The 25,425-nt window shown below is 45.4% G+C and overlaps 1 protein-coding gene across 3 annotated transcripts in view; it reads right to left on the bottom strand.

The window, feature by feature from the left end:
- Positions 1-25,425, bottom strand: part of LOC146809690 (C-Jun-amino-terminal kinase-interacting protein 4-like) — a 759,065-nt gene that overhangs the window by 510,690 nt on the left and 222,950 nt on the right. For all 3 annotated transcript variants that reach the window (XM_085616533.1, XM_085616532.1, XM_085616534.1), the window contains exons 7-10: positions 23,170-23,314; positions 21,900-21,990; positions 21,511-21,665; positions 17,657-17,714 (exon numbers count right to left, since the gene is read on the bottom strand). In XM_085616533.1, coding sequence (XP_085472659.1) covers positions 17,657-17,714; positions 21,511-21,665; positions 21,900-21,990; positions 23,170-23,314 — 449 coding nt within the window. The remainder of the gene's footprint in view (positions 1-17,656; positions 17,715-21,510; positions 21,666-21,899; positions 21,991-23,169; positions 23,315-25,425) is intronic.

Genomic DNA, 25,425 nt, shown 5'->3' on the forward strand with positions numbered 1-25,425 from the left:
CAAATTACCTCTACCATGGCTGACATATTAATTGCTTTAAATATATGATTATCTCTTTCTTTTCTCCAAGCAATTACACACATTATTTCCACCAACAGCATAAACATGCATTTGATTTGTTAGGACTCATTTATTTTCCGTGTACTAGAAATTCTCATTTTACTACAGTTACCATTTTGATTATTCGATCATTTTGTTCAAACATCAAAGCAGTGTATATGAGGTATTAATGGAAGGTTTCTATACATACAACAGCAAGTTCTATTCGCTGAAGCATCATAATAAACAGCAGCATTCAATATTATACATGTAATGTACATTGCTTTAATACAACCTCATGTATTCCTCTGAATTGGTAAAAACATGTCCCTTACATGGTTCAGCAGTTTGCCAAATTTCTGTATTTCCACAATACCTTTGCTTGAATTCATTAAGAAGCATGTGGTTGGATATTATGCTTATATGCACTAGGAAAACTAATATGAGGTAAGGTTCATAGCTGTGTGTATGTGTGGTTTGTTGAGTAGGGATCTGAGATATAGGTGAAGCTAGTGTTTGTTGCAGAAGTGTTTAAAATTCAATACTTGCAACATGCAAGGTTGCAAGTATTGTCGGACTCCATGCAGGTTTAATACTTCAAAAGAGATTTTAGGCAACTATTTCTCTTTGCACCAGAATAGAATTCTATATTACATGTATGTGTCTTAGAAATCCATAGCAGATGTCAAAATGCAAATCCTTACGGCATGCCAGCAGGCCATAACATTGCACTTGGGGGAGCCACTAATTAGTGTGAAAAAGACATACATATGGAAAGTGCTTATTCCAAATATGGACAGTTTATATAATTAGTGGACATTTTGGAATGGGATGGCATCTAAAGAAGATTCTTCAGGGAGTGCAACAAACTGACCCCTCAAGTTCCAGCACAAGGCTTACTCTCCGAGTCCTCAGTCTCTCTGAATCTAAGTTGAAGGGTTGGGGTTCCTCAGAAGTAGTAGGCTGACCGGGGTGGAGACAGCCTCAGAGGCTCCAGAAAATTACATCCTCCTCGATGATGGAGCATGGGAGTTCTTAATTGATATGACAACTCCCCATAGATTTCAAAGTGATCACTTTCCTCATGTTTTGGACTTGGGTCATGGGTAAGTATGGAAAGAGGTGTTGAGTAATGTCTCTTAGGAGATCAAGTGGTTCTCAAAGCTGCTAATTCTAGGATAGCGCTAAAGTGGAATGCTACTGCTATTTCCGAAGATGCCATCTTAAAAATGTATGCCATCTTAAAAAATTGTGACATCTTATTCTCCTCACTAAATCCAGTAGCAGACAAGCGCGAGCTCCTCCTATTTCCTCTTAGTCAGCTATAATGACTGTTTTACTAAGCATTATGAGATTTTACGGAAGGATTTTAAGCCTGCTAGGAAACCAACTAAATCCAATCTTTGGTTCAATTATGCCGGTTCTTAATATAACGAGAAGGATTATCACTTTCTATTTTTTGTCCATCATACTCAGGAAGCCGCTCTAAATGGATTTTAACAGCATGCAATAAGCTGGGCCTATTGGAGAGGTCAACTGCATTATTGGGTTTTAAACAAGATCAAGACCCATTTAGCTGTATATGCTGCAGTGAAGTATCTTCAGAGTGCATGGTATAAACAGACAAGTGTTTTAATAGTATGTACAAGTTACTTACCTTCGGTAACGATGTATCTGGTAGAGACGATTCTAGCTGTAGATTCCTTAACACAGAATTATCCCCAGGCGTGAGACTGGACCCGGAATGTTCTTGCCCCAGCACTGCTGCGCGCCTGGGGGGCCGTACCACGTGACTCCGCCCTGACGTCCTCCGCGGGCGTGACGTCAGCGAGGTCACATAAGCCCCACCCCAGCGCGCTGTCATCAGTTTGCTTCGGAGAACTTTTCCGCCCCACAACGCGGAGCCATCACAACAAAACTGAGGAGAGCATGGGAACAGTGTGCGAAAAAAAATCAGAGAAACAAAACAGAGAGAAACAAAAGTGAGGAACAGCACCAGTTAGCACCAGGGTACCAGAAGGCTATAGCACCGAAGCCATAGCAGGGAAAGATCAGAGCACCACTCTGAGGAACAACTGTGCAAGCCAAGGCAATAGCACCAGTTGGCACTAAAGTACCAGAAGGCCATAGCAGCGAAGCCATAGCAAGGAAAAAGCAGAGTACCATTCTGAGGAGCAACCGTGCAAGCCAAGGCATTAGCCATCCTGGAGGCACGAGTATGTGAAAGCACCGTAACAGAAAGAGAGAGGGAGAGAGATGGATGGAGAGTCTGCAACCACAAACCACACAGTGAAGGGCCACAAGCCCGGAACAGAGGAGCAACAGCAATCCACACCCAGACTACACCGTCAAGGAGGGCCATATCCCCTGAAAGGAGCAGGAGGCTTAAGGACAGGCAAAAGAATCCCCAACGTAGAAGACTGCAAGGGGATCAGAAACTCCAAACAAACAGAGGGAAAAAGAGCAAAAGGAGGCCCCTACACTGGAGAGAAAACAGCTGGAGGGATGCAAAGGCACGCAGAAACCAACCAACCCTGCATCAAAAGAAAAAGGGGGGTGGAACAATCAAGCAGAACTGGACAGCCTGACCGGAAGAAAGCAAAGAAAATTTTCCGGGTCCAGTCTCACACCTGGGGATAATTCTACGTTAAGGAATCTGCGGCTAGTAGTCTCTATCAGATAATGTATTACTGATGCACTCTGCAGTATTTTTGCACATACATTTGCACTTTAGCTCTTATCTGCTGCTGTATAGCCACCTGTTGTGCTCTTCTTCATCTTTGGTTTTATGATGTTTTAGCTGTGATGGACTTTTATCTCGTCTTTTCCCAATTAGTTGTATTCATTTTAATGTATTGCTTTATTATGTTTTGTGCTCTTTAAAGGTTTGTAATAACCAAATAAAGTTACAATGATGATGACTTAACTAGAGAAATGGAAAGACCGAATCAGGGGAAAATGTACAGGGCTTACTCTCGGAGTTCTCACTCTCTCCGAATCTCAGTTGTAGGGTTGGAGTTCTTCAGAAGGCAGAGGCTGACACGGGTGGAGATGGGCTCACAGGCTCCAGAGAATTACTGCTTGCCTGTCTGAAATCCTGCATGCTGGCCAGCTTGTGGTACCGGTTTCCAATACCAAGTAAGTCTGCAGTAAGAAGGGTGGAGGGACGGAGCTGACAAGCTAGGCTGCTGGGAACAGCATCTTCATGGACCAGGAGTGTTTACCCTGGGGTTAGCATGCGGTTACCTCAGCAAACACAGAATAGCTGTGAGGATGAATCAGGCTGAAGCTGGAGGGCACGGGTACAGGAGGACCGTCACAGGAAAATCTCAAGAGGCTTTAGGAGTTACAGACAGGAAGGAGGTAATGGGTTGACATTTAAGGAGGTAGAACAACCACGCTCTCATTGGAAATATTCACCAATAAAAACAGAGGAAATCAACAGATTACTACCCCGAGCTGTGCTGGCCCAATCACCATCAGTCATTTGAATTAGGGACTAGTCCAAATAGAGGTGAGTCTCACAGGCAGAATAGGGTGAAGAGCAAGGAAGATGCTCTGAAACCCTGTTCCCTTCATTTCGGGAAAGTGAATTAAGGTCTCTTGTTACTTTATTACAGGAGGAGGATAAGCAAAATGTAGGGATCCTGAAACTGAGAATCTAACCACCGGGCCTCCTGTGACGGAGGAGACAACACCGAAGGCAAGGAAGGAAAGGCAGTCTGCAGAAGAGGGCCCCTGTTGGAAGGGTGGAAGGAAAGGCAGACAGGATCATGCGGAGCAGGACGGTGGCAGTGCAGGAGCAACTAGGGCACTGCATCTCCCGTGGCAGGACACCCCCAAAGAGAGAATTATGGAGCAAAGCTTCGAAAGGAAGAAGCAGCTCCCGTCCACCAGAGCCCTGATGGAAAACCTCCAGCAAATGGTCCACGGGGAAATGGCCAGCTGGGTCGCCCATGCGCAAAATTCCAGCGGCCGTGGAGACAGCCCGGGCGAAGGCAGCACTCGCCTCCGTAGGGCAACGCGGTGGAGAGAGCAATTCCTCTGTGGGCGACGGCTGTAAGCTAAGGTGGCCATCCCCCAGCCCAACCGGAGGAAGAAACGGCCAAGCTCGGACTGGGGAAGGGTTGACAGACGAGTGGGGAACCTGAGGTGCCTCTGGGGAAGACTGTGGGCGCGGGGACGGCGAAGAGCCCTCCTTGGAAGACGCCAGGGAAAAAGCCACGACGCTGCGTCCGGTTTCCGAGGAAGAAGAGACAAAAAGGTGCTGAACGTCTGGAGAAGAGGGGGCCTCCGAAGACTAATTGATGACCCGACACTGGCACGGCGCCGTGGAGTTTGCCACTGGTGCCAGCGCAACATCGACCGGCGCCGAAGGGGACGTCGAGACGACCTCCACCACCACCTGCGCAACGGGAGAACAGGGCGGGGTTGGAGCCGGGCCGACTCGGCGCCGACTCAACCTTCGACGAGGCAGCCGCCTGCGTGGAGAGACGAGGGGGACCCGGGGCCACGCCCCGGCTCCCAGCCAGCCCCCGCGGCGCCGCCAGTGCCAACAGCTGCCGGCGCCTGAGCGGCATCAGCTCGGCCTCAGACAAGGCCGCCGCCTGCCCAGAGGACCGAGGAGGACTCTGGGACGAGCCACGAGTCCCGGCGACCTCCTGCAACACCACAGGGGTTTGCGGCGAGGCAGAGGCGCCGTGGGCCGAAGGGGGGGGGGGGGGGGGGACACCATAGGGCCGCACCCCGACGACACCACTCCAAGACCTGAAGCCAAACCTGTTGGCGCCGGGGCCGGAGTCACCGGCGACTCCGCAGAAGGCCCCGCACATGGCAAGGGATCCACAGACGTCCCAGGAAGAGGAGAAGGAGCCAAGGAGGCCTGCAGGGCCGCAGCATAGGCCTCCATTTGGACTCTGGTCGCCCCCACACCGGGAAATGGCGGGTAAGGTGGCGACGCGCGAGGCCACACGGCCCACGGAGAACCTGCGCCCCCCACAGGATGGGGACCGGGCCTCGGGGACAAGCTGTGGCACTTACCAACAGGCGAGCGACGCCCCTGCAGCCTTGGAGAAGGACGATGTCGGAGACGGAAGCGGCGGTTCCTGGAGCCTTCCGCAGGGGACGGACACGGTGACGATGCCGACCTGGACATGCGGGCTGAAAGAAGTTTCATCCGGCGCTCCCGCCAGGACTTCGGCTTCATCTGCTGACAAGCCTCGCAGTCCGTGGAGTCATGGTGCTCACCCAAACACCACATACAAATGGGGTGAGGGTCCGTCACCGACATCTGGCGCGCGCGAGACGAGCACGTCTTAAAGCCCGAAGGTATTCGCACACTGTTCTAAAAAAGAAACGCAAAGCGTGAAAAGCAGGCCTGAAAACAGGCCAGGGACACGATCCGGATCCGCATGGCACGCGGAAAAGAAGGAAACTGACGCACAGATGCTGGGGCAAGAACATTTTCTGGGTCCAGTCTCACGCCTGGGGATAATTCTACGTTAAGGAATCTGCGGCTAGTAGTCTCTATCAGATAATGTATTACTGATGCACTCTCCAGTATTTTTGCACATACATTTGCACTTTAGCTCTTATCTGCTGCTGTATAGCCACCTGTTGTGCTCTTCTTCGTCTTTGGTTTTATGATGTTTTAGCTGTGATGGACTTTTATCTCGCCTTATCCCAATTAGTTGTATTCATTTTAATGTATTGCTTTATTATGTTTTGTGCTCTTAAAGGTTTGTAATAACCAAATAAAGTTACAATGATGATGACTTAACTAGAGAAATGGAAAAACCGAATCAGGGGAAAATGTAGAGGGCTTACTCTCGGAGTTCTCAGTCTCTCCGAAGCTCAGTTGTAGGGTTGGAGTTCCTCAGAAGGCGGAGGCTGACATTGGTGGAGGTGGCCTCACAGGCTCCAGGGAATTAGTGCTTGCCTGTTTGCAATCCTGCATGCTGGCCAGCTTGTGGTCCCCGTTTCTAATACCAAGTAAGTCTGCTGTAAGAAGGGTGGAGGGACAGAGCTGACAAGCTAGGCTGCTGGGAACAGCGTCTTCATGGACCAGGTGTGTTTACCCTGGGGTTAGCATGCGGTTACCTCAGCAAACATAGAATAGCTGTGAGGATGAATAAGGCTGAGGCGGGAGGGCACGGGTACAGGAGGACCGTCATGAGAAAATCTCAAGAGGCTTGAGGAGTTACAGACAGGGAGGAGGTAATGGGTTGGCATTTAAGGAGGAGGAACAACCACCCTCTCATTGAAAATATTCACCAATAAAAACAGAGGAAATCAACAGATTACTATCCCAAGCTGTGATAGCTCAATCACCATCAGTCATTTGAATTAGGGACTAGTCCAAATAGGGGTGAGTCTCACAGGCAGAATAGGGTGAAGAGCAAGGTAGATGCTCTGAAACCCTGTCCCCTTCATATCAGGAAAGTGAATTAAGGTCTCTTGTTACTTTATTACAGGAGGAGGATAAGCAAAATTTTGAGATCCTGAAACTGAGAATCTGTCTGAGAGACTTAGCTATGAACTCTTGGTCTTTGTTTTGATTTGACAAGAGATTTTATTGGTATGCGATACAAAGAAATATGTCCCAGTGTTATTTGATAGAAAAAACGAAAGAAGAAAAAATACAATTCAACGCTGCAACAGTTGTGTGTGTAGATCCGTAACTTGTGACCAGCAGCATTTTGGATTTCCTTACCAGCTTCTAAAACAGAGTTGCTGCCATTATCAAATATGTTTACAGAACAGCACCATTGCCAAGATGTTAACCAAATGATCCTGTCAATACAACTAAGCAAAGATAGTCTAGCCTTCTCCTTGCAGGCATACAGAAAATCTATGACAGACAAAATGTCCTACTGGAGCACTAAACTCTGATAAAGAAACACTGGAATACCCCGAAGTCTACAGCCAGGATGCTAACCAAATAATTGTAATGTTTCCTTTCCTGAGCAGATCCTTCCTCGGTCTTGTATGCTACAATGAAGAAGAATACTGTATGAGAGGAGAGTTAAAAGATATTTGCTGACAACAGACATGATCTCCTTCGAAGGTGACCTAATTGATAAGGAAATAATTTGTTAATAAAGAAATCAAAATGACAGACATACCAGGATGTCAAAGATGGAAGTTAAAACGCCCCAGTAAATTGGGTAATGACTAAGGTCTTTGAATTCCAGAATGGTGTAGCATTTACCTACAGAGCACTACTCCACCACATAGAGCCACCAGAAAGTAAACACACCTTTCACATGCGCTCCGGATATACATCTTGTGTTCACTGGTTTACATTGTTTCCACAAATTGCTAGATCAAGGTCAGGTAAAGAAACTTGAAAAATAATGCTGTGATATATTTAAGCAGTTCAGCTCCCTCAAGCTTTGTAGCATCTCTCCAAGATGCGAAAGGGACTCGGTACCAACTTGGCCAATGCTTCAATATGCGCAAGCCTAAATGTAGTCACTTTAATTTACCAATCATTCTTGCAGCTCTTCTAGCAGATGATGTTCGATAGAGTCTGTTTTAAACAATCTAGGCAACTTACCTCTCGTGATCACATTACCAGTAGTGAACTAATAGAGACTGCAATTTGTTGCCAAGAAGTGAGACAACTATGGGAGCAAACATTCTATGGATTTGCTCAACCCAGGGAAATGATGAGTCTTTGCAGTACACATTTATAATGCCTCGCACATGCAGGAGACTTCATGAGAGTATGAGGAGCAAGCATGTGGCCCAGCCCCTAAAGTTTTCTAAAATACTGTGTTCAGGAGGGAGCAACTTACGTCATTGGGAACTGAGCACTGAAGAGCAACATCGAGCTTGCAGGACAAGACTAAAAGCAACAAATTCTCAAGTGGTAGGTACATTATTGATCTCTTTCACATACAGAACAATCCTTCCTTACGTACTTGCTGCAGAGGATGTGGTCGTTGTAAGGAAACACTGTCACAAGTAATCCGCATTTGTCTGTTTTTATTGCTCTAAAAGAAGAACGTTTTCAAGACCACAAATTAACTGGCTAGGCACAAGGACAATTAAGACAGCAATTACTGTATGATTGCAGTGCATGGACCTGCAACGAATGAGCTGGCTACTCAAATATTAGGATTTAGCAACATAAGAGTTGCAGAAGGAGATTTTTGCTGCCCATGCCAGCTCCTGTCCTCTTCACTGAAGTCTTGATGTCCCAGGTGTGGGTTCCTTGAATGCAATATATGAGCCTGTCCATCAATTAGTGGTGGGTGGCCTTTACTTTTACCACGGCTAGGTGCAACACATGCACACATACACATTCACAACACTAACTCCCAAATATTCATCCACACATGCACCAAACATTAAAAATAAAATCATACTTGCCTACACAGCTCAGGCGAGTATATTTCTAAACAGTCCGGGGTCTTGCGCTCCATCCGTAACACTCTCGATAACTTGGAGTCTGAGATTAAAACTATGGACTCCTCTTTTGCTCTTGACCCCAACCCCACCACACTCGCCCATCTTCGTGAAAAACACATCGAATTCACCGAGGAGGCCAACCGTGAGCTCTCGTTCCTCGGCAGAGAGGCCCGGGCGCGCCGCTATGGCGTGGGTGATCGTCCCGGGAAAACCTTGGCCAACCTCCTTCGTCCAACCCGCGCTGCTTCCTTCATTACAGCGCTCCAGGATGGTGGCCCAGATCGCACCACCTCTCCAGAAGAAATTAAGGTGCATTTCATGGACTTCTATACGCAACTTTACACAGCAGGACCGGCCACCCCGCATGAGGTCTTTGACGAGTACTTCGATACCATCGGGCTTCTATGGCTCGAGAACTATCATCGTGAATACCTAGACGAGCCCTTCTCCAAAGAGGAAATCTTGGCCGTCATCAATAGCATGCCCGGCGACAAGGCCCCCGGTCTGGACGGTCTGCCCGTCGCTTTTTACAAAACTTTCACTCCTCTTCTGGCACCACATCTGGCCGCCATGTATAACAAATCCTTCGAGAGCGGCCAATTCCCACCCTCATTCCGAGAGGCTATGCTGACTCTGCTCCTAAAGCCTGACAAACCACCTGAGACCCGTGATTCCTATCGCGCTCTATCCATCAACAAGGATAACAAAATATTCCCCAAACTGCTTGCATCGCGTCTTCTCCCTCTCATGCCGCCCATCGCTCTCCCAGATCAGACCGGCTTCATTCCGGGCGGCGCGACCTCTCACAACCTTCGGACCATCTTCTCCGTCCTCCACCAAATCAATCCAGCGCTCCCTGCTGTGGCCGCCCTGCTGAACGCCACCAAGGCCTTTGCTCCTTTGGAGTGGCCCTTCTTATTTACTCTCCTTCCGCGTCTTGGCTTTAGCCCAGTTTTTTTCGGAAAATTTTACTGCTGTACACTCTTCCTCCGCCCGCCTCCGGATCAATTGGCCTGATATCTGACCCCCATCCCTATCAGTCGCGGTACCCGCCCGGGGTGCCCGCTTTCGCCGATGTTATTTGCTATTGAGATGGAACCACTTGCAGCTAGACTCCCGCAACACCACACCCAGAAGGGGGATCGGGTTCGCAGCACGCGCCCTCTTGGTCTCCATGTATGCGGACGACATCACTCTATATGTCCATCACCCTCAAGAATCTGGTTGAGTAGGGATGTGGACGAACTCTGGAGAGCCAACTTCGGGGGTATAGTGAACTGGCTCGAATCGAAGGTGCTACTCTGGAGCCTGTTGCCCCCATCGTTGGCTGGTCGAATCGCGATTGCCAAAATGGTGGTCCTCCCAAAATTCTTATATTTATTCCTGAACATTCCTGTTCCCCTCACTGCCCATTTTTTCCGCAGGGTCCATTAGTTGATCATCTCGCTCATCTGGGCTGGTGAGCAACCCAAGATCGCGTACGACATTCTCACTCTTCCGATGGTGAGTGGCGGTCTCGGTGCTCCTGACTTCAAACTTTAAGAGATGTGTGCTCAGGCAAGCTTTTTGCACTTTTGGCTTCACCCCAATTCCATTCCAGTTGCACGTGGCGGTCGAGGCGGATCTTGCTGCCCCATGGCCGCTCACTACTGCCCTGTTCGCTCCGGCCAAACTCCCACGTATTGAAATAGACATGGTCGAGACCCTGCGATGGGCCTGGGAGGGACTTCGCCGCTTCTCAGGTTCCTCTCTCCTCTCAGGAAATTCAATGCCGATAGTTCGCTACCCGGCTTTCCCTCCTCTCCATCCCTCCGGTATGGTTAAACATGCCTCTCGTTTGAAGCGGACCACTGTGGCGGATCTCTACCCGGGAAATACATTTTACTCTCCTACTGAGGACTCCGTCCCCATGGATACTCTGCTTTTTTTTTTTTTTTATCAGCTACGGGCAATCTGCAAGGATCTACACTCTACGTTCCCTTTGCCTCTTCCCTTGATGACTGCTCTCGAGTTCCTATATTCGTCTCCCTCTCCGCGGGAATTGGAAACCAAACTTTACGCCCTCACGCTGGCAACCACCTCTATCTCCACTGATCGCGCCCGTGTGACTTGGGGCGTGGACCTTGGTTTAGAGATCTCCCAAGCCGACTGGCTTTACTGCTGCAAGCAGACCAGGCGACTGTCCCCTAATTATCGCTTGCGCCTTATTCACTTCAAATACTTGCACAGACTCTATCGCACTCCCGTTCAGTTGCACAAACTGGGGCTTATCCCCAGTGACAGAAGTCTACGCTGTTCTGCTCCTGCGGCAGACTTCGCTCATCTTGCCTGGTTGAGCCCCAAGGTCTCCGCTTACTGGCGCGAGGTCTGTTCCGCTATATCGGAGATCACTTCCTTGTCGGTTCAACCTGACCCCCCCCCCCCCACTCTGCCTCCTCGGCTTTGTTAAATTCTGCCCGGACGCTTCCCGCCGCCTTATTGCCATGCTGCTCGTCCTTGCGTGGCGCAGGGTTGACATGTGTTGGGTCCGCAAACCTGCACCCAAATTCGCTCTATGGTTCGAGGACGCATCGCACTGCCAGACCCTACTGTCTGAATTTTATTTATTTATTTATTTTTAATATTTGTAAAGCGCTGCATATACCCGTAGGCGTCTTGGCGCTAAAAACCAATATTGACTACGGAAATGTGAGGGGGTAAACCAGTTAATTGAACAGATGTGAGGGAAGAAAAGAAAAAGAGGTTAATGAGAGAACAGCCAGGTTTTCAAGAGTTTGCGGAACTGAAGCAGTGTAACACTTTGTCTGATGTTAAGGGGCAAGGTGTTCCAGAGTCTGGGGGCCGCCACCAAAAAGCGTCGGTCACCCCAGGTAACTGTTTTGGTGCGAGGGACGACCAGTTGGCTAAGAGTGGCTGATCGTAAAGCTCTTGTGGGTTTGTAAGATTGTAATTGGTCTCTCAGAAAATGTGGTCCTTGATGATTGATTGTTTTAAATACTATGCAGAGTGATTTGAAATGAATTCTTTTTTGCACAGTAAGCCAATGAAGATCTTTTATGTTTTTGGAAATGGGTTCAAACTTTGTTTTGCCGGTAAGAAGGCGAGCTGCCGCATTTTGTATTGTTTGAAGTTTTGCAATTAGTCTGGTTTGAGCATTGAGGAATAGCCCATTGCAATAGTCCAGGGATGAGAGGACCAGGGCAGAAACCAGTGTCTTAATGGCAGAGTCAGGGAGAAAAGGGCGTATTTTCCGGATCATTTTTAACTTCAAGTGTGCTGTTGATACTGTTTTGTTGGCGTGGTTCATGAAATTTAGTCCATCATCAAAGATGACACCAAGGTTCCTAACCTTCGAGGTGGGCGTAGGAGGAGTACCGAAGGTCTCTGGCCACCAACAGGTGGACCAGGCTGGAGAGAGTGGACCGAAGATGAGTACCTCGGTTTTTTCCGAGTTTAGCTTTAGGCAGTTTGTAGCCATCCAGTCTCCTATATCTAGGAGCCCTTTCTTAAATTTTTCAGCTACTTGCTCTCCGTCGCCTTTAATCGCCAACACTAGTTGGGTGTCGTCGGCGTAAGAGGTTAGGCTCATCCCATGTGCTTTGATGGTCTTAGCAAGGTCCGACACATAGATGTTGAAAAGTGTCGGACTCAGGGATGAGCCTTGAGGAACTCCGCAGGGAGCAGAGAGTTGAGCTGATTGAAAGGGTCCCAGAATGACAGCCTGCGTTCTTTTGGCTAGGAAGGACGCTATTAGGTTTTTGGCAGTGTGGCAGATGCCAAGTCCTTGGACACGGTCGACCAAGGTGTTGTGGTCGACCGTGTCGAAAGCCGCTGATAAATCTAGCAGAACCAGTATGGCAGTGCCACCCTGGTCCCTGATGAGCCTGATATCATCAGCGGCTTTGATCAAGGCTGTCTCTGTCCCGTGATGTTTTCTAAACCCAAACTGCGTGTTGTCGAGAAGCTGATGTTTTTCAATAAACTCGGAAATCTGGGTATTCATGATTTTTTCAATCATCTTTGCCATGAAGGGTAGACTAGCAATTGGTCGATAGTTTTTTAACTCACTTTTGTCCAGTGAGGGTTTTTTTAGCAGAGGTTTTAGTAAAGTGTTTTTGAGAGGGTCCGGATAATTGCCCGACAGCAATATTAAATTGCAAACCTGCGTGAGTGCCGGTATAATGGCATCCATTACTGGTCTAAGTACAGATAAAGGGCAGGGGTCCAGGGGTGAACCTGATTTAATGGTAGATAATGTATTTTTTATTTGGTCCGGGGTGACTGGTTGGAAGCAAGGGAACGTGTTAGCTGGGGGAGAGTGGTAGATGAGATTGAACCCGGAGGTGATTTGGAAGAGAACGCCTGGTAGATATCATCTACTTTAGTGTAGAAAAAAGAGGCAAGAGAGTCACACAAAAATTGTGACGGGGGGGGGAGTGAGGTCTGGGGAATTGCCTGATAATGCTTTGGTGATTAATAATAGTTGTTTGCTGGAGTTCTTAGCTTTCTCAATTTGATCACTGTAGTATTCTTTTTTTGCTTCCGCTATCATGTTTTTGTATAGTGCTAAGGATTCCTTATAGACAGATTTACTACTAGTATCATAGTCTTTTCTCCAAGTTCTTTCCTTGCTACGATTTATCTGTTTTTGTGTCCTTAGTTTGTCATTGTACCAAGGTGCGGTGGGTTTAGCTCTATTACTAGAGTGTTCTTTAGAAGGGGCTGATTGGTGTGTTGCCTGGCCCATCCAGTCGTATAATTGCTGGAGCGCTAAGTTGGGGTCTGAAGCGAACACTGGGTGGGTTTGTTCTAGTATGAGCTTCAAATCTTCTTGATTTATATTTTTCCAATCTTTAAAAGATTGTTTAGGTATAGGTTGAGGATTATTATTACAGTGATTATTGGTGGCTATATTTGCAAAAATTGCAGAGTGGTCGGTCCAAGGCATAGGCAAAATATTGGTGATTTGCAGTCCTTCTAGGTTAGAAAAGATGGGGTCTAAAATGTGGCCTGCTTGATGGGTAGAGGATGTGACAAGTTGTTTTAGCCCTAGGGTACCTAGATCAGAAATGAGGGCGGCAGAATCGGTAAGGTGACCTAGATCTAAGTGAAAGTTCAGGTCACCTAGAACCGTGAAGCTACTTTCTGTGGCTACAGATTCCATCATGGTGTTTATGTTGGACAGGAAGGTCGTCTTTGATCCTGGAGGACGATATATTAGTATACCCTTGAAATTAAACAGGGGGGAAATGTTGATAGCAAATTGCATGGCCTCACAGGAAGTGGATGGAATAGATGTCGTTCTGACAGGATGTGAATCTCTGGCAATTATGGCCAGCCCACCCCCTCTTTGTTTAGGCCTGTCCTGACAGTAGGCTTTAAATCCCTCTGGAACGGCGATGACCAAGTCTGGCTGTGAAGTATCATCTGTCCATGTTTCGGTGATAAACAGTATATCGAGTTTAAAATCAGTTATCAGATCAAATATTTCCTGCCTATGCTTACCGAGTGAGCGAGCATTTATAAGGGCTATGGAAGTGACAGCACCTACATCATGTTTGGTTGAAGAGCCGTTAGTTTGGGGAAGTATTAATGGGATAGTGTCATAACAGTGAGGGCAAATGATGGCAGTATCCTTATGGATCTCTGAGGGTTTGATTTTTGAACATTTGGCAATATTGTGTAGTCGAAGCGCATGTAGGTTATGGCTGGTGTATGTTTTAAAGTCTCCTGATACCTTTTGGGCAGGGGTTGTGGCCCTGGGCCCGGTGCGGACGGGCGCAGACGGGCTCGCCTCTGGCGCGCCCGTTGCGCCCGCCCGCTGCGCGGACGGGAAGTGCCTATACTTTTATACATCGAGGGGGCGGGAAGGGGGGGGGGAGTGCTGGATAGACTGGAGCGCAGCCCTTCCCTCCTCAAGATGGCGGGTGAGGTAGGAGAAGTCACGTGACCGCGACCGAGAGGGCAGCGCTGTTGGGGATGAAAGCTGCAGTCGCGCTTTGCAGCGCGCGATGATTTATAGAAGGTAAGCGCCAAGGTTTAGACACCCAAAATGTATTTAAAAATACATCAAACTAATCATTGCCCTATGCACGGACAATATCAGCTAGTACAAGTGCAGGTACAAGTTTTAAAAATAAAGGATAGAGAGAGAATCCCCCGGCTTCCGCCTCAGGGGAGAGCAATATTAAAATAAAGGTTTTTGCCGGTGGTAGAAGAAACGCCCCTTAAGTAGTCTAAGAGGGCGGGAGCGCTGGATAGACTGGAGCGCAGCCCTTCCCTCCTCAAGATGGCGGGTGAGGTAGGAGAAGTCACGTGACCGCGACCAAGAGGGCAGCGCTGTTGGGGATGAAAGCTGCAGTCGCGCTTTGCAGCGCGCGATGATTTATAGAAGGTAAGCGCCAAGGTTTAGCCACCCAAAATGTATTTAAAAATACATCGAACTAATCATTGCCCTATGCACGGACAATATCAGCTAGTACAAGTGCAGGTACAAGTTTTAAAAATAAAGGATAGAGAGAGAATCCCCCGGCTTCCGCCTCAGGGGAGAGCAATATTAAAATAAAGGTTTTTTGGAACCTTATGCCAGCTAGGTCTCGCCCACTTAACATATGGAGACCCCTGGTGTCATACTTCCTTGCTCGTTCCCCCCCCAGCTCCCGGCTCCCTCTCCGGCTCTCCCCGCTGGCACTCCGCCTGCGGCGGCCGCCGGTGTTGGATAGTTATCGGCCTCCTAGCCCTTCTCCTTCTCAGCGGGGTCTGTCCTCATCAACCACCCCCCTCCCCTACCCCCTCCACCCACCCCCTCCCATCCAGAGTCCTGTGAGCCTTCTTCCAATGATTGCTTATTGTCCAAACTTGCCTGGTCAACATTTGCAATGTTGTCGTGTTATGATATTTTGTGCTACTGGTCCTCCCTGCGACTTTCAATCGTGTCCATGTGCAAGGTGCTCTGATTCAGTGCTAGAATGCAATTTGTCTATGCAACTGTCTTAATAAAGGTATTTGAAATAAAAACAATAAATACTTGCCTACACAGCTCTGCCATTTAGATACCAGAGGGTTGGGACTGCACTAAGGTCAGCCAATGCGAGAAGGCAGCAGTCCCAAGCCTCGGAGGTCCCAGGAGGGGTAGGACTGCTGGCTATGGTCAGCCAATCAGGGAAGGCAGCAGTCTCTCACTTGTCACAAAGTGGGATGGGGTCAGTGAGAGTGCTGATCCCCACCCCACTCTGCGATGAGGTGTCAGCGATTGACACTCAACCCTGGGCACTTCAGGGCTTAGAACTGAAGCGTCCAGGTCCGAGAGAATCAGTGACGCTCCCCCTCGTCACAAGGGGAAGGACCTCGAGGTGCTTTGCCAAGCTTAATATGTCACACCCACAGGAGCGGTGACTTCTTCAGCCCAGCAAAATTCAGCACGGCATCCAGGAGCCTGCGCATTTAGCGAATGTCTAGCTCCTAGCTATCTGACGTGAAAATAAAGAGTGGCTGTCAGGATGACATTTGCACAGCCTGAAAGATATTCTTCATAGTTGCCAAAAGGTGAGGGGGTGTGGACCCTCAGCCCATAAGGATAGGCTGAGCATGCCATCAAACATGGTTTTGGAAAAGAAAAGCAGTACTCTTTGAACCTTTAAGAATAGGCCATTTTACTGCATAATCATGTCCGTGTTTTCCATGAGCTGACTGCACTTTACACGCACTCACCACTTTATTACCTAATCTTATATTTAAAGTGTTCCAGCCTCTGGATTTTTGACTGAACACCTCGATCTGGCCAACAACATAGGAAGTGGAGATTGTAAGTTAACATGACCAAATGTGTACAGACCACTTAATCTTTATAGTGGTATTGATGTGGCTTGTGTGACCTTGCTTTGAGTCACACACTCACTAGGGCTCTTTATTTCCATACCAGATGTTTAAAGTAATTAGTTGTATGACCTACGATCATCTCGATGGACAATAATCTGAGAACATAAAAATTCCTGAGCCTACAGGATGGAATATGTTTAGAGCACTACAGAGTGAATATAGACAGATACTTTACCTTTACTGTAGTGGTATTTAAGTGGCTCAAGCAGCCATGTTTAGAGTCGCACAAGCGCTAGGCACTTTATCTCCATACCAAATGTTTAAAGTGATTATTTGTTGACCTATGATCGTCTCTTGGGTTTTGTATAATAATCTTCAAACGGAAATATTCTTGAGCCAATAGGATGGATTACGTTTAGAGCACTTTAGTACCATATTTTGACTGCCACAATTGACCCGGAGGGCCTCCTCAAGTATTTGGAAATTCACATATACGTGTGTTTTAATAAATTATTCATATTTGTATAGGCGCAGGGCAATACCCAGGGTCCTTTGCAGACTATACAAGTCAATTAAGGGCTAGAGTTAAATTGAGGTACGTGTTTGAACTGACTGGTACAATAACTTGATTCAGCATTTGTACTATTCTTGTCGAAATAACGGATCTAACAGGTTTACGCTCCTCGATAGCTATTAATATTTTAATGTTGTGCAACCCGATTTTATTATTGAGATGTTTATATTATTCAAACAATAAATTTGTTGTTTTTAAAAAAACATACAGAAAGTGCCCTTAATCTGAGAATTGGATGTGCAGGCTGGAAGAAAAAAAACTCTCTCCAAATTACATGTTGGTGACACAAAGCATTTTACATATGCAGAAACCTCATTAGTTCTATTTGGGTCACAATGGCAAGTTGCATAGGTATGCAAATAAATATTATAAAGTCTTGCACATCAACTGAAAATAGCAAACAAAGTGCAATAAAACCTTATTTTACAAAGGCATTAAAGTTAGTAACTTAGCTAATCAAATAAAAAAATGGAAGTACAGCAAAGTTACACTGTGTCTTAGTTGTCATGGTTGGTCGAGTAAATGTAACTGAAGATGTGAGGCATAAGTCAGTGTGCGTCTTTAGTGTCAACATAGTAGCTTTGTTTCAGCTTTCGGTACTATCCAGTACGGAGCGATATACACAAAAGTTGGGAAAGAGTGTGGGAGTCGGAGTATCCGACTGTGGTCAGGTGGCAATCCTACTAGATGGAGAATTTTAGTGTCACATACAGATATACATATTACGTACTAATGTTCATTTCAAAACATAAATGCAATTAAAAATCATAAATCCCAAAATCGCCCCACAAGTATATTATCTAATCTTACTGTGCATCTTTCAGCTGTATGTTCTCTGACATGAGAGCATCCAAAGTATTTCCGACACCTAGAAAAACAAAGGAATTGCCATGAGTTGTAAGACAAAGAGGGAGGCAACTGGATTAAAAAAAAAAAGAAAACGCACCCTAAAAATCTTATCTGTCCAAAACTTTGCTGCTGATATTTCTCATTAGATTTTGAGAAACATGCACCATAGATTTGCATAGAAGGGCTCAAGCAAAGCAGACACAAGATGAAGGGCATATTGGTAATGTAAGTCCTAGTTTTTGGACGAGGAGAGTTCTGCTGGAAAGAGGGTGGTGCATAATAAACTACAGGCAGCACCAGGTCAAGTAGACTTGCTGCAATCATTAAGATTTCTTTAGTAGGTGCAGTCCACTTGCATTCTAGAGTATGTGGCAGATTAAATGGGCTGAATCAGAAGCAGTCTCCCATATACAAACAAAGAGTTGCCACAACACTCTTGTATGTGTAGCATAGGTATGCCACTTTTTTACTTTAACTGAGAGTAACCATCAAAGATGTGGAAATAAATTAATTAGATTGAAGAATATAGAAAACTCTGGCAAGACTTTATGGCTGCTTTTCTTATTGGAGGAGTCTATGCAGCTACGTCACAAGGAGTGGCCTGTGCCCAGGGAATCTGCAGTTTTACAGCAACCCCACATAATCCTATGGTTTGTTCCAATACTGCAAAATTGAGTTATCAGCTTTAACTACTCAAAGTTTACACTTTTCATTAATGTACAAACGTGTGACTATCTAACAAAACAATTTTCCAGTTAGTATAGAATTGGGTCCATTACAAGATTTGCCAATAGGGCTTCCGCCTTTGCTATCTCACCAGTTATTGAGCTAGACAAGATCAAGCATGTGGGGCAGCATTGTATGGGGTGGATTTGTGGGGTTATTGTAATCTTGACGCACTTGAAAAGGCAAAAACGCCTTTATAAAGTCCCTTTTGAGACTTCCTACTAGCGCCCCAACACTCCCTATAAGACGATCTAAATAGTACATCAATCTCAGATATTGTTGAATTGAAACCCATTCAATACTGGATCCATCTTTAGACAACTGAGGACCAGGCTGCCTACATGGACAGTTTCAAAGAACTATTAGATGGGCAATCATCTAGCAAAATACCCTGGCTAACGCATAAAAACCTGGCTACTAAAGCTAGGCCTGAGTGAATTTTGGTTACATCCCACTGTAATGTCATGAGGTGCACATGCAAAGCTGAAATCATGCTACTGGAATTTAGTTCTAGTGCCAAAGTATCCGTTCTTCCCTCCGGTACTCTCACAGATTCTTACCGGTCGTTTAAATTTGCACCTGATTTTGAGCCTTTTATGGATTTTGACAACAAGTTACATGCACTTTTTATCAAATTTAGATTAGGGATTTTACTTCTGGCTTCTTTTACTTGCTCTTGAATAAAAAAGCAAATGTGTCCAATTTATGTCCTATAGACTGTCGGGAAGCTGAAAATGATGAACATGATCTATTTTTCTGTAGAGCCTACGCAAATGAGCGTTCATAGTGGATCACTCCTCTGTCATCTCCTGGGTCTTCGTGATCGCCATAATTCCTTGAGAGTACGTAAAACAAATACTAGGGAATGCATTGTTTTTTTCAATTTCAAGTTATGTGTCTTCAATACGACATATTAGGCTGAAGGTATTAAGAGCAAATGAAAAAAAGATGTAAGGGCATTGCTTGCCCAGCGGCCACATTGCGTTGTTGGAGTCGATTTCTGGGCATTGAGTTGGGCTTCTTTTAAAATATTATTACGCCCTCAGAAAATAATTTGTATGTACTAATGACCACATCCAGGCTTAAAAAGAAATCATCTCATTGTGTTTGTGGGCAATTGTCTTTGCATTAATACGAATAGTACCATACCACTTTGTTGCTTATGATCTATATTGAGGATTTTTACTTTTTACTGAAACTGCACTCCATGGTTTTATGCTTCTTTTTTATGACTTTTGTATGTTTTATGCTACTTTTGAAGAAATGTTTTATTGTGCACCTTAAATGGTTTTATGAGCCCGAAATAAAGGAAATGAGTGAATGAATTTGCCAGTTAACGTATTCACAATTCACGGCTTAGTTTCCTTTTTAAAATGAAAAAAAAAAATACAACACCTGTATCTTGATTACTAATGTTCGCCCAAACGCAAATCAAAATGTTAAGCACATTCCCACTTTTGGCTAATAACGTTGCCATATTGTAAAAACAGTCACATTTATCTCCGGGAATAGAGTCTCCTACTGGTTAGATAGTAAAATGCTTCTACAGCTGCTCAGTACAACTTTATGTAACAGGTACTATTTATGCCTTCCTATGTACATAATACACCCTGGCATGTGTGCCTCCAAAACACACTGCTGATCCTATACTCTCATACTCTCGAGCAGGAGACCAGCTTTAAACAAACACCAGCAAAGCCAATAGTAAGCATATGTCACAAATAAGTATAAAATAAAAAAAAAATGCCGCTGCCTAAACGTGCCCGCCATGTGATTTCAATAAAAAAATTGTATGAAAAAAACATATTGCATATAATTTTGATGGAACAGGGCAACTCCTTCCTAAAAGGTACAATAGGTTTTTCATTCGGGTAACCGAAAGGCATAGTTTAAATACAGGGAGACTAAACAAAATAAAAAATTTAAAAAAGTTACGACTGGAAAGAAAAAAGTAAAGTATTGGCCCCCACAATGCCAGACCTGGAGTGCATTTCTTGTCAGGCAGATGTGCACATGTGATCTGGCAAAATGTCACCACTAATGTGCAGTAGAGCCAATGGCTGAATTGAGCGGACACATTGCTCCACGTTATATGTTGTGGTGAGTGAAAGCCAAATGTAAGCGAAAGCTGAACAGATAAGTAGACGGAGAGCCTTGACACGCCCCTTTACTTGTTTTTTATTGCAGGAGACCTGCTAAAAGGTTAAAGTGGTCTCTACGCCTAAAGAAATTAAATCATTCTTTACATGTGTAGCTGATGGAAGAGGATTGGAAAGGGAGGGGCAGATGATCGATAGAGCTTATTCACGATAAGTAAGGAAGCCACCATGACGATATCATATGCCTCCTTGTGCGTTTTTTTCTCAACCTGGGGGTAGGTAAACAGAGCATAGAGAGGGAGGTTCCCCACATGACAGCAAACAGGTTCCATAGAACACTCTGACCAAGTTGTGCATTACTTCATGAACGGTTCTCAAAAGCGGAGTGTCTACGGAATATATGCGGTACACAAAGAGGTGCTCTGCATATTTTTTAGACGTGCATTCAACACTGTGGGAACAAAAGCATGATGTGTCCCAAATACTGCTTTGTCCTAATGGAATATGAAGTAAGACTACGACGCGCATAGGACCTGAAGCTTAAGTGTATGAAAGTCAGTTGACAAAACAGAAATGTAGACAGTGCCATCTCAACCTCGTACCCGCACCATTATTCTGTTCCCCCTCTTTTATGCTTCGTCCCTGGGCCCTTTGCAAGGAGGAGGCCCCACTTTACAATTTGTTCTAAGCTCTCTCTGCCAGTGGTCCCATATCCCCCCTGTCTTCCTCCAGAGATTCCTTCCAGCTGTTCCAGGCTAGCTGGTCTGAATCACTGTACACAGGTGAACCACATGGATAGTGCCATGCTGGCAAATGCTGAGCAGGGGCAGAGCTAGCTGAACGGTAGAAATGCAGTCTATGCAGTCACATATCTTGGAAGACAGCAATCCTGACAAACACTTCCTGGCAATAGATTTCCTTCCAAGAGGAGCTGGGCGAGTGGGATGGTAGGACAAGAATAGATGTTTGCAAGAGAAGATAGGCCCATACCTTGCAGGTCAGCTCCTTCGTCCATATCCCCAATGTACTCAGGGCTAGCTCCGCAAACCTCAGCAAACAAGGAGTCCGTGTTTCTGTCGGTCTCTTCCTCCTCCTCCTCCTCCCCGGTCTCTTCATCCTCCTCATCTCCCCGCTTCTTAGGAGTGCTGAGGTGCAGAACATAAATATAGCCTTTTTAACTGTCACCATACACTTTAGCACATTGTTAACATTTACAATACAGGAATAAAAAGCATTAAATGACCATAGGCTATAGTTCTTCAGAGGCTATGATCTAGGAATGTTCACAGACAATGGAATATGGCCCTTTGAAAGGCCCACACTAGCTCAGGTAGCACAGCCCCAACCTAAGTGCTCACTTCAAACTCAAGTACAGTTACCTGAAGGTCAACGTGCTGGGCTGCAGCTCCAGCTCCGGGGTGGAGTCGATGATATCATCAACCTCGGACGTCCTCACTTGCTTGACTGTCCCTAGAGACACACGTAATCGGTTTCAAACATTTTCGTTTAGCATCATTCAACGTTGGTTATGCAAATCTTTCCATTAGTCAAACATGTGCATCTACGTATTGGGTTTCCCACTTAAAATTCACAATACCAAATTCTGAGATGCGTGGACTTACTTTGCGGTATAATTACCCTAATGTATACCCATAACTGCACCTAGCTGTAGTACAGGTCGGAATGGGGAATATATCATGCGAGTGCAGTTTAACTGCACCCAAAATATGCATGTTTTCACTATTACCTACTAGTTACAACTAGAGAAATGTGTACAGGAAAAATCTATGCTATGAAGTGTGGCTAATTCACATTAGTCAAAATCTGAAAAAAAAATTTAAACCTAAATTGAGCACCAGGAATAAAGACATTTGTTTTGCAGTATCGCCTTATACAGCCACCTCTTTTCTCCATCACTATTACAACGGGTAATACAATACTTCTGTACACCAGACCGACTTGATAAAGCCCACCATCACCCAACCAGAGACAGACTGAATACAATACTCGGAATATATCATCACCTGATGATTCAGATTCCAGTGAAACCCCAGAACTGCATGCTGAGGCAACAGAACAACCAACAACACTATACTAAAGAAAGATTGTGTGATACAGAAATACCAACATAACATTCACTAGCAAATTTGTCCAGATTGGTCTTGTTTTAGCACTGCAACCCAACCATTCTTGGTCTTCCAGCTACAATTTCACTTTCTTTTCCAAACCAACACATTCTCAACATCTTGTCTACCACAAAGCTTCCTTCCAAAAAAGTCTCAAGCACAGATTTCATTATACTGGGCCCTCTACCTTTGTTTTATGTGTTACAGTATTCTTCTGTGGTGCCAATCTGTAAACCAGGACCCTCCTGGCATTCTCCATGTGATTTCCCCAAATTCCTTTATATCAAGATCTGGAGTCATTCTGATAACTCTTCTTTGTTCTCATATAACAAGTGGTTCAATACATGATGGTCCCTTATCTCTATTTGCAGCAAACATATTTTGAGCATATTTTTTCCTCATTCTAAACTCTCACTGTAACAGAGATCCAAATAGATCAGCATGTTATGAATGTTAAAGCAGCTAGGAACCCAAAACAAACAAATGGATCAGATCTCATGTTTATAGAACAGTGTCCTAGTACCTTCATGTTCGTCAGCAAATGTCACTTGGCGATGAATTTCATCTTCCAGGGTTTTAGGGTTAGGCACAAGTTTCTCTTTCCGGTTGCATCCACAGCTCTTCAAAATCTCCTTGGGTGGTACCAGTTTCTCCTCTTCCAATGTTACCTGAAGAAGGAGGGGCTAATGTTTCAAAGCAAATTCATATAACACACGAGTAAATGAAACAAGTTATCCTTTCCAAAGAGTACACCGAAAGTGGAGCCCTGTCAGAAAGCCACATGATTTTGAGTGCACTGAGAATGGCGTCCCCTCAGCTTTAGATGAACCAAGCACATTCTGGCCAAATTTCTGTCATTATAAGCACATTTAAGATCCTACATATCCTCTGGTCTCTCTGTAAATCAAGCTGCGAAATCTGCAATTGTTTATGCATTTTAGTGCACTTAAGTTACACTTAGGGGCACAAAAAAGATACGGCCCTTGTAAACTCAATTTTTCAACGTGCACCACAGATTAGTTGTCACCAAACAAAAGGAGCAGAGCAGTTTCTATGGAATTCAAAGGCACGTGCATGAGAATCCCACACATGTTGGCTTTCCATCCTTAAGACAACTGTATATGCCTTACCAGAGAGTTATATTAACAGTCTTGCACCAGTGGAATATGTCAAACAGGACAAAGGTCTGGTGCGGGAGAAGGTGACATTGTAAGAGGAGAAAAAGAAAGAATCACTGCATAGTAGTTAAAACACCGTGAGCAAGGTTTGTTACTTGTGCGTCTTTCCACTCCGACGTGTGAGTATAATAATGTAGACATAATTAGGATTTTCCAAATGGAACGAAGCATATACCTTGAGGGTCATCATAAGAGTGTGAGCTGAGGGGCACCTTATGACCCAGTCCCTGCACCTTCACTGTCCCTTGCTCCTGCAGAATAAATGTATTTATAGCTTTTAAAGCACGCCTGCTAATGTTAGGGGTTGGTTGCATGGCAGCTCATCCAGATGGTGCCAAATGCTGCGTTTTTTCATTCCCTGGAGGACATTTTCAGTTAAGACTCAGGTGCTCATTGCACCGATAAAAAAAAGAATAAACACCAAGTGGGCCAAACAAAGTTTCTGATCCACGCCCCACGAAATCTTCTGACAGACCTTTTTAATGCAACACTGTGACCAGAAATAAAAATGTTTACAGAACACGTAAGGGAACGCCTTGTGACTACCTTACATATAAAATTTACAATTCAGATGCCAACCAAACATATTCATGTCATATATTTCTGACACTATAGAGCCATTGTGAAGCCTCAATACATGTAATGTTTGTTTCTCTGCTGTGGTACCACATTAAGTCAAGGATAAAGTCAGAATCTGGTGATGTGGAGGAGGCTCAATTTCAGCGGAAACTGGGGTGGCATGGTGAGCAAAAGAATGATGGATTTAACACAGACCTCTTGACTGGGGGTGAATGTTTTGATTTGTTCTGCATTCCGTGCATCAATTGTGTGTCTTTTGCTCAATTTCGGAGGTGGCATGCAATCACTCTTTTTTTGGATTAGTGGTTGCTTGGTGCTGGCCCCATTTTTCCACAAACTTGTGATCTGAGATGCATGTTGGAATAGGAGGGGAAAGGACAGGTCAGATCAACCCCCTCGGAGAGAAAATGAGAGAGAAGCAGAGAAATTGAGAGAAAGAGTATTTGTGCAATTATTTACCTGCCTTTCGGAGTAAAAAAGATAGAAACCTTATGAAAACAGACCCTGAAAGCAGACAAATATAGGAGAGGGGAGGGAGGTGGAAAGCAGAGGAAAAGGCTCTCATAGTCCCAGAGCTAATGAAAAACACAGCAAAAATACAGAGGAGACATGCACAAGAAGAAAGAGGGCACTGAGAAACATATTTTGAGACAGCTACATACTGCAGAAGCTATAAAAGCACAAGTTCAGATGTTAATGGGAGGAACAAATCTCAGAGATGGGAGAAGTCCGACACAGAACTGAAGTAGCATACAAGAGTGAGCAAAACAGAGGGGCCAACCAAAGGCATAGACATGAGCGAGTCTTTGAGGTGCAAGCATAAGGGACGAATGGATCAAACACATATGCACAATTCCATTCCAAAAAGTGTTGGGGTGTGTGATGGCAGGTAACAGAGGCTTGGTCAACCATAACTATCAAGTCAAACCATTAACATGCTATTATGGGCTAAGAGACACAAACAAATAAAAGTTAGGGGTCCATCGCGCTGCCCTCGCTTTCAGTGGAGGACAGGGATTCGT

Source organism: Triturus cristatus, chromosome 7 (genome assembly GCF_964204655.1).
Source record: "Triturus cristatus chromosome 7, aTriCri1.1, whole genome shotgun sequence".
NCBI lineage: Eukaryota > Metazoa > Chordata > Amphibia > Caudata > Salamandridae > Triturus > Triturus cristatus.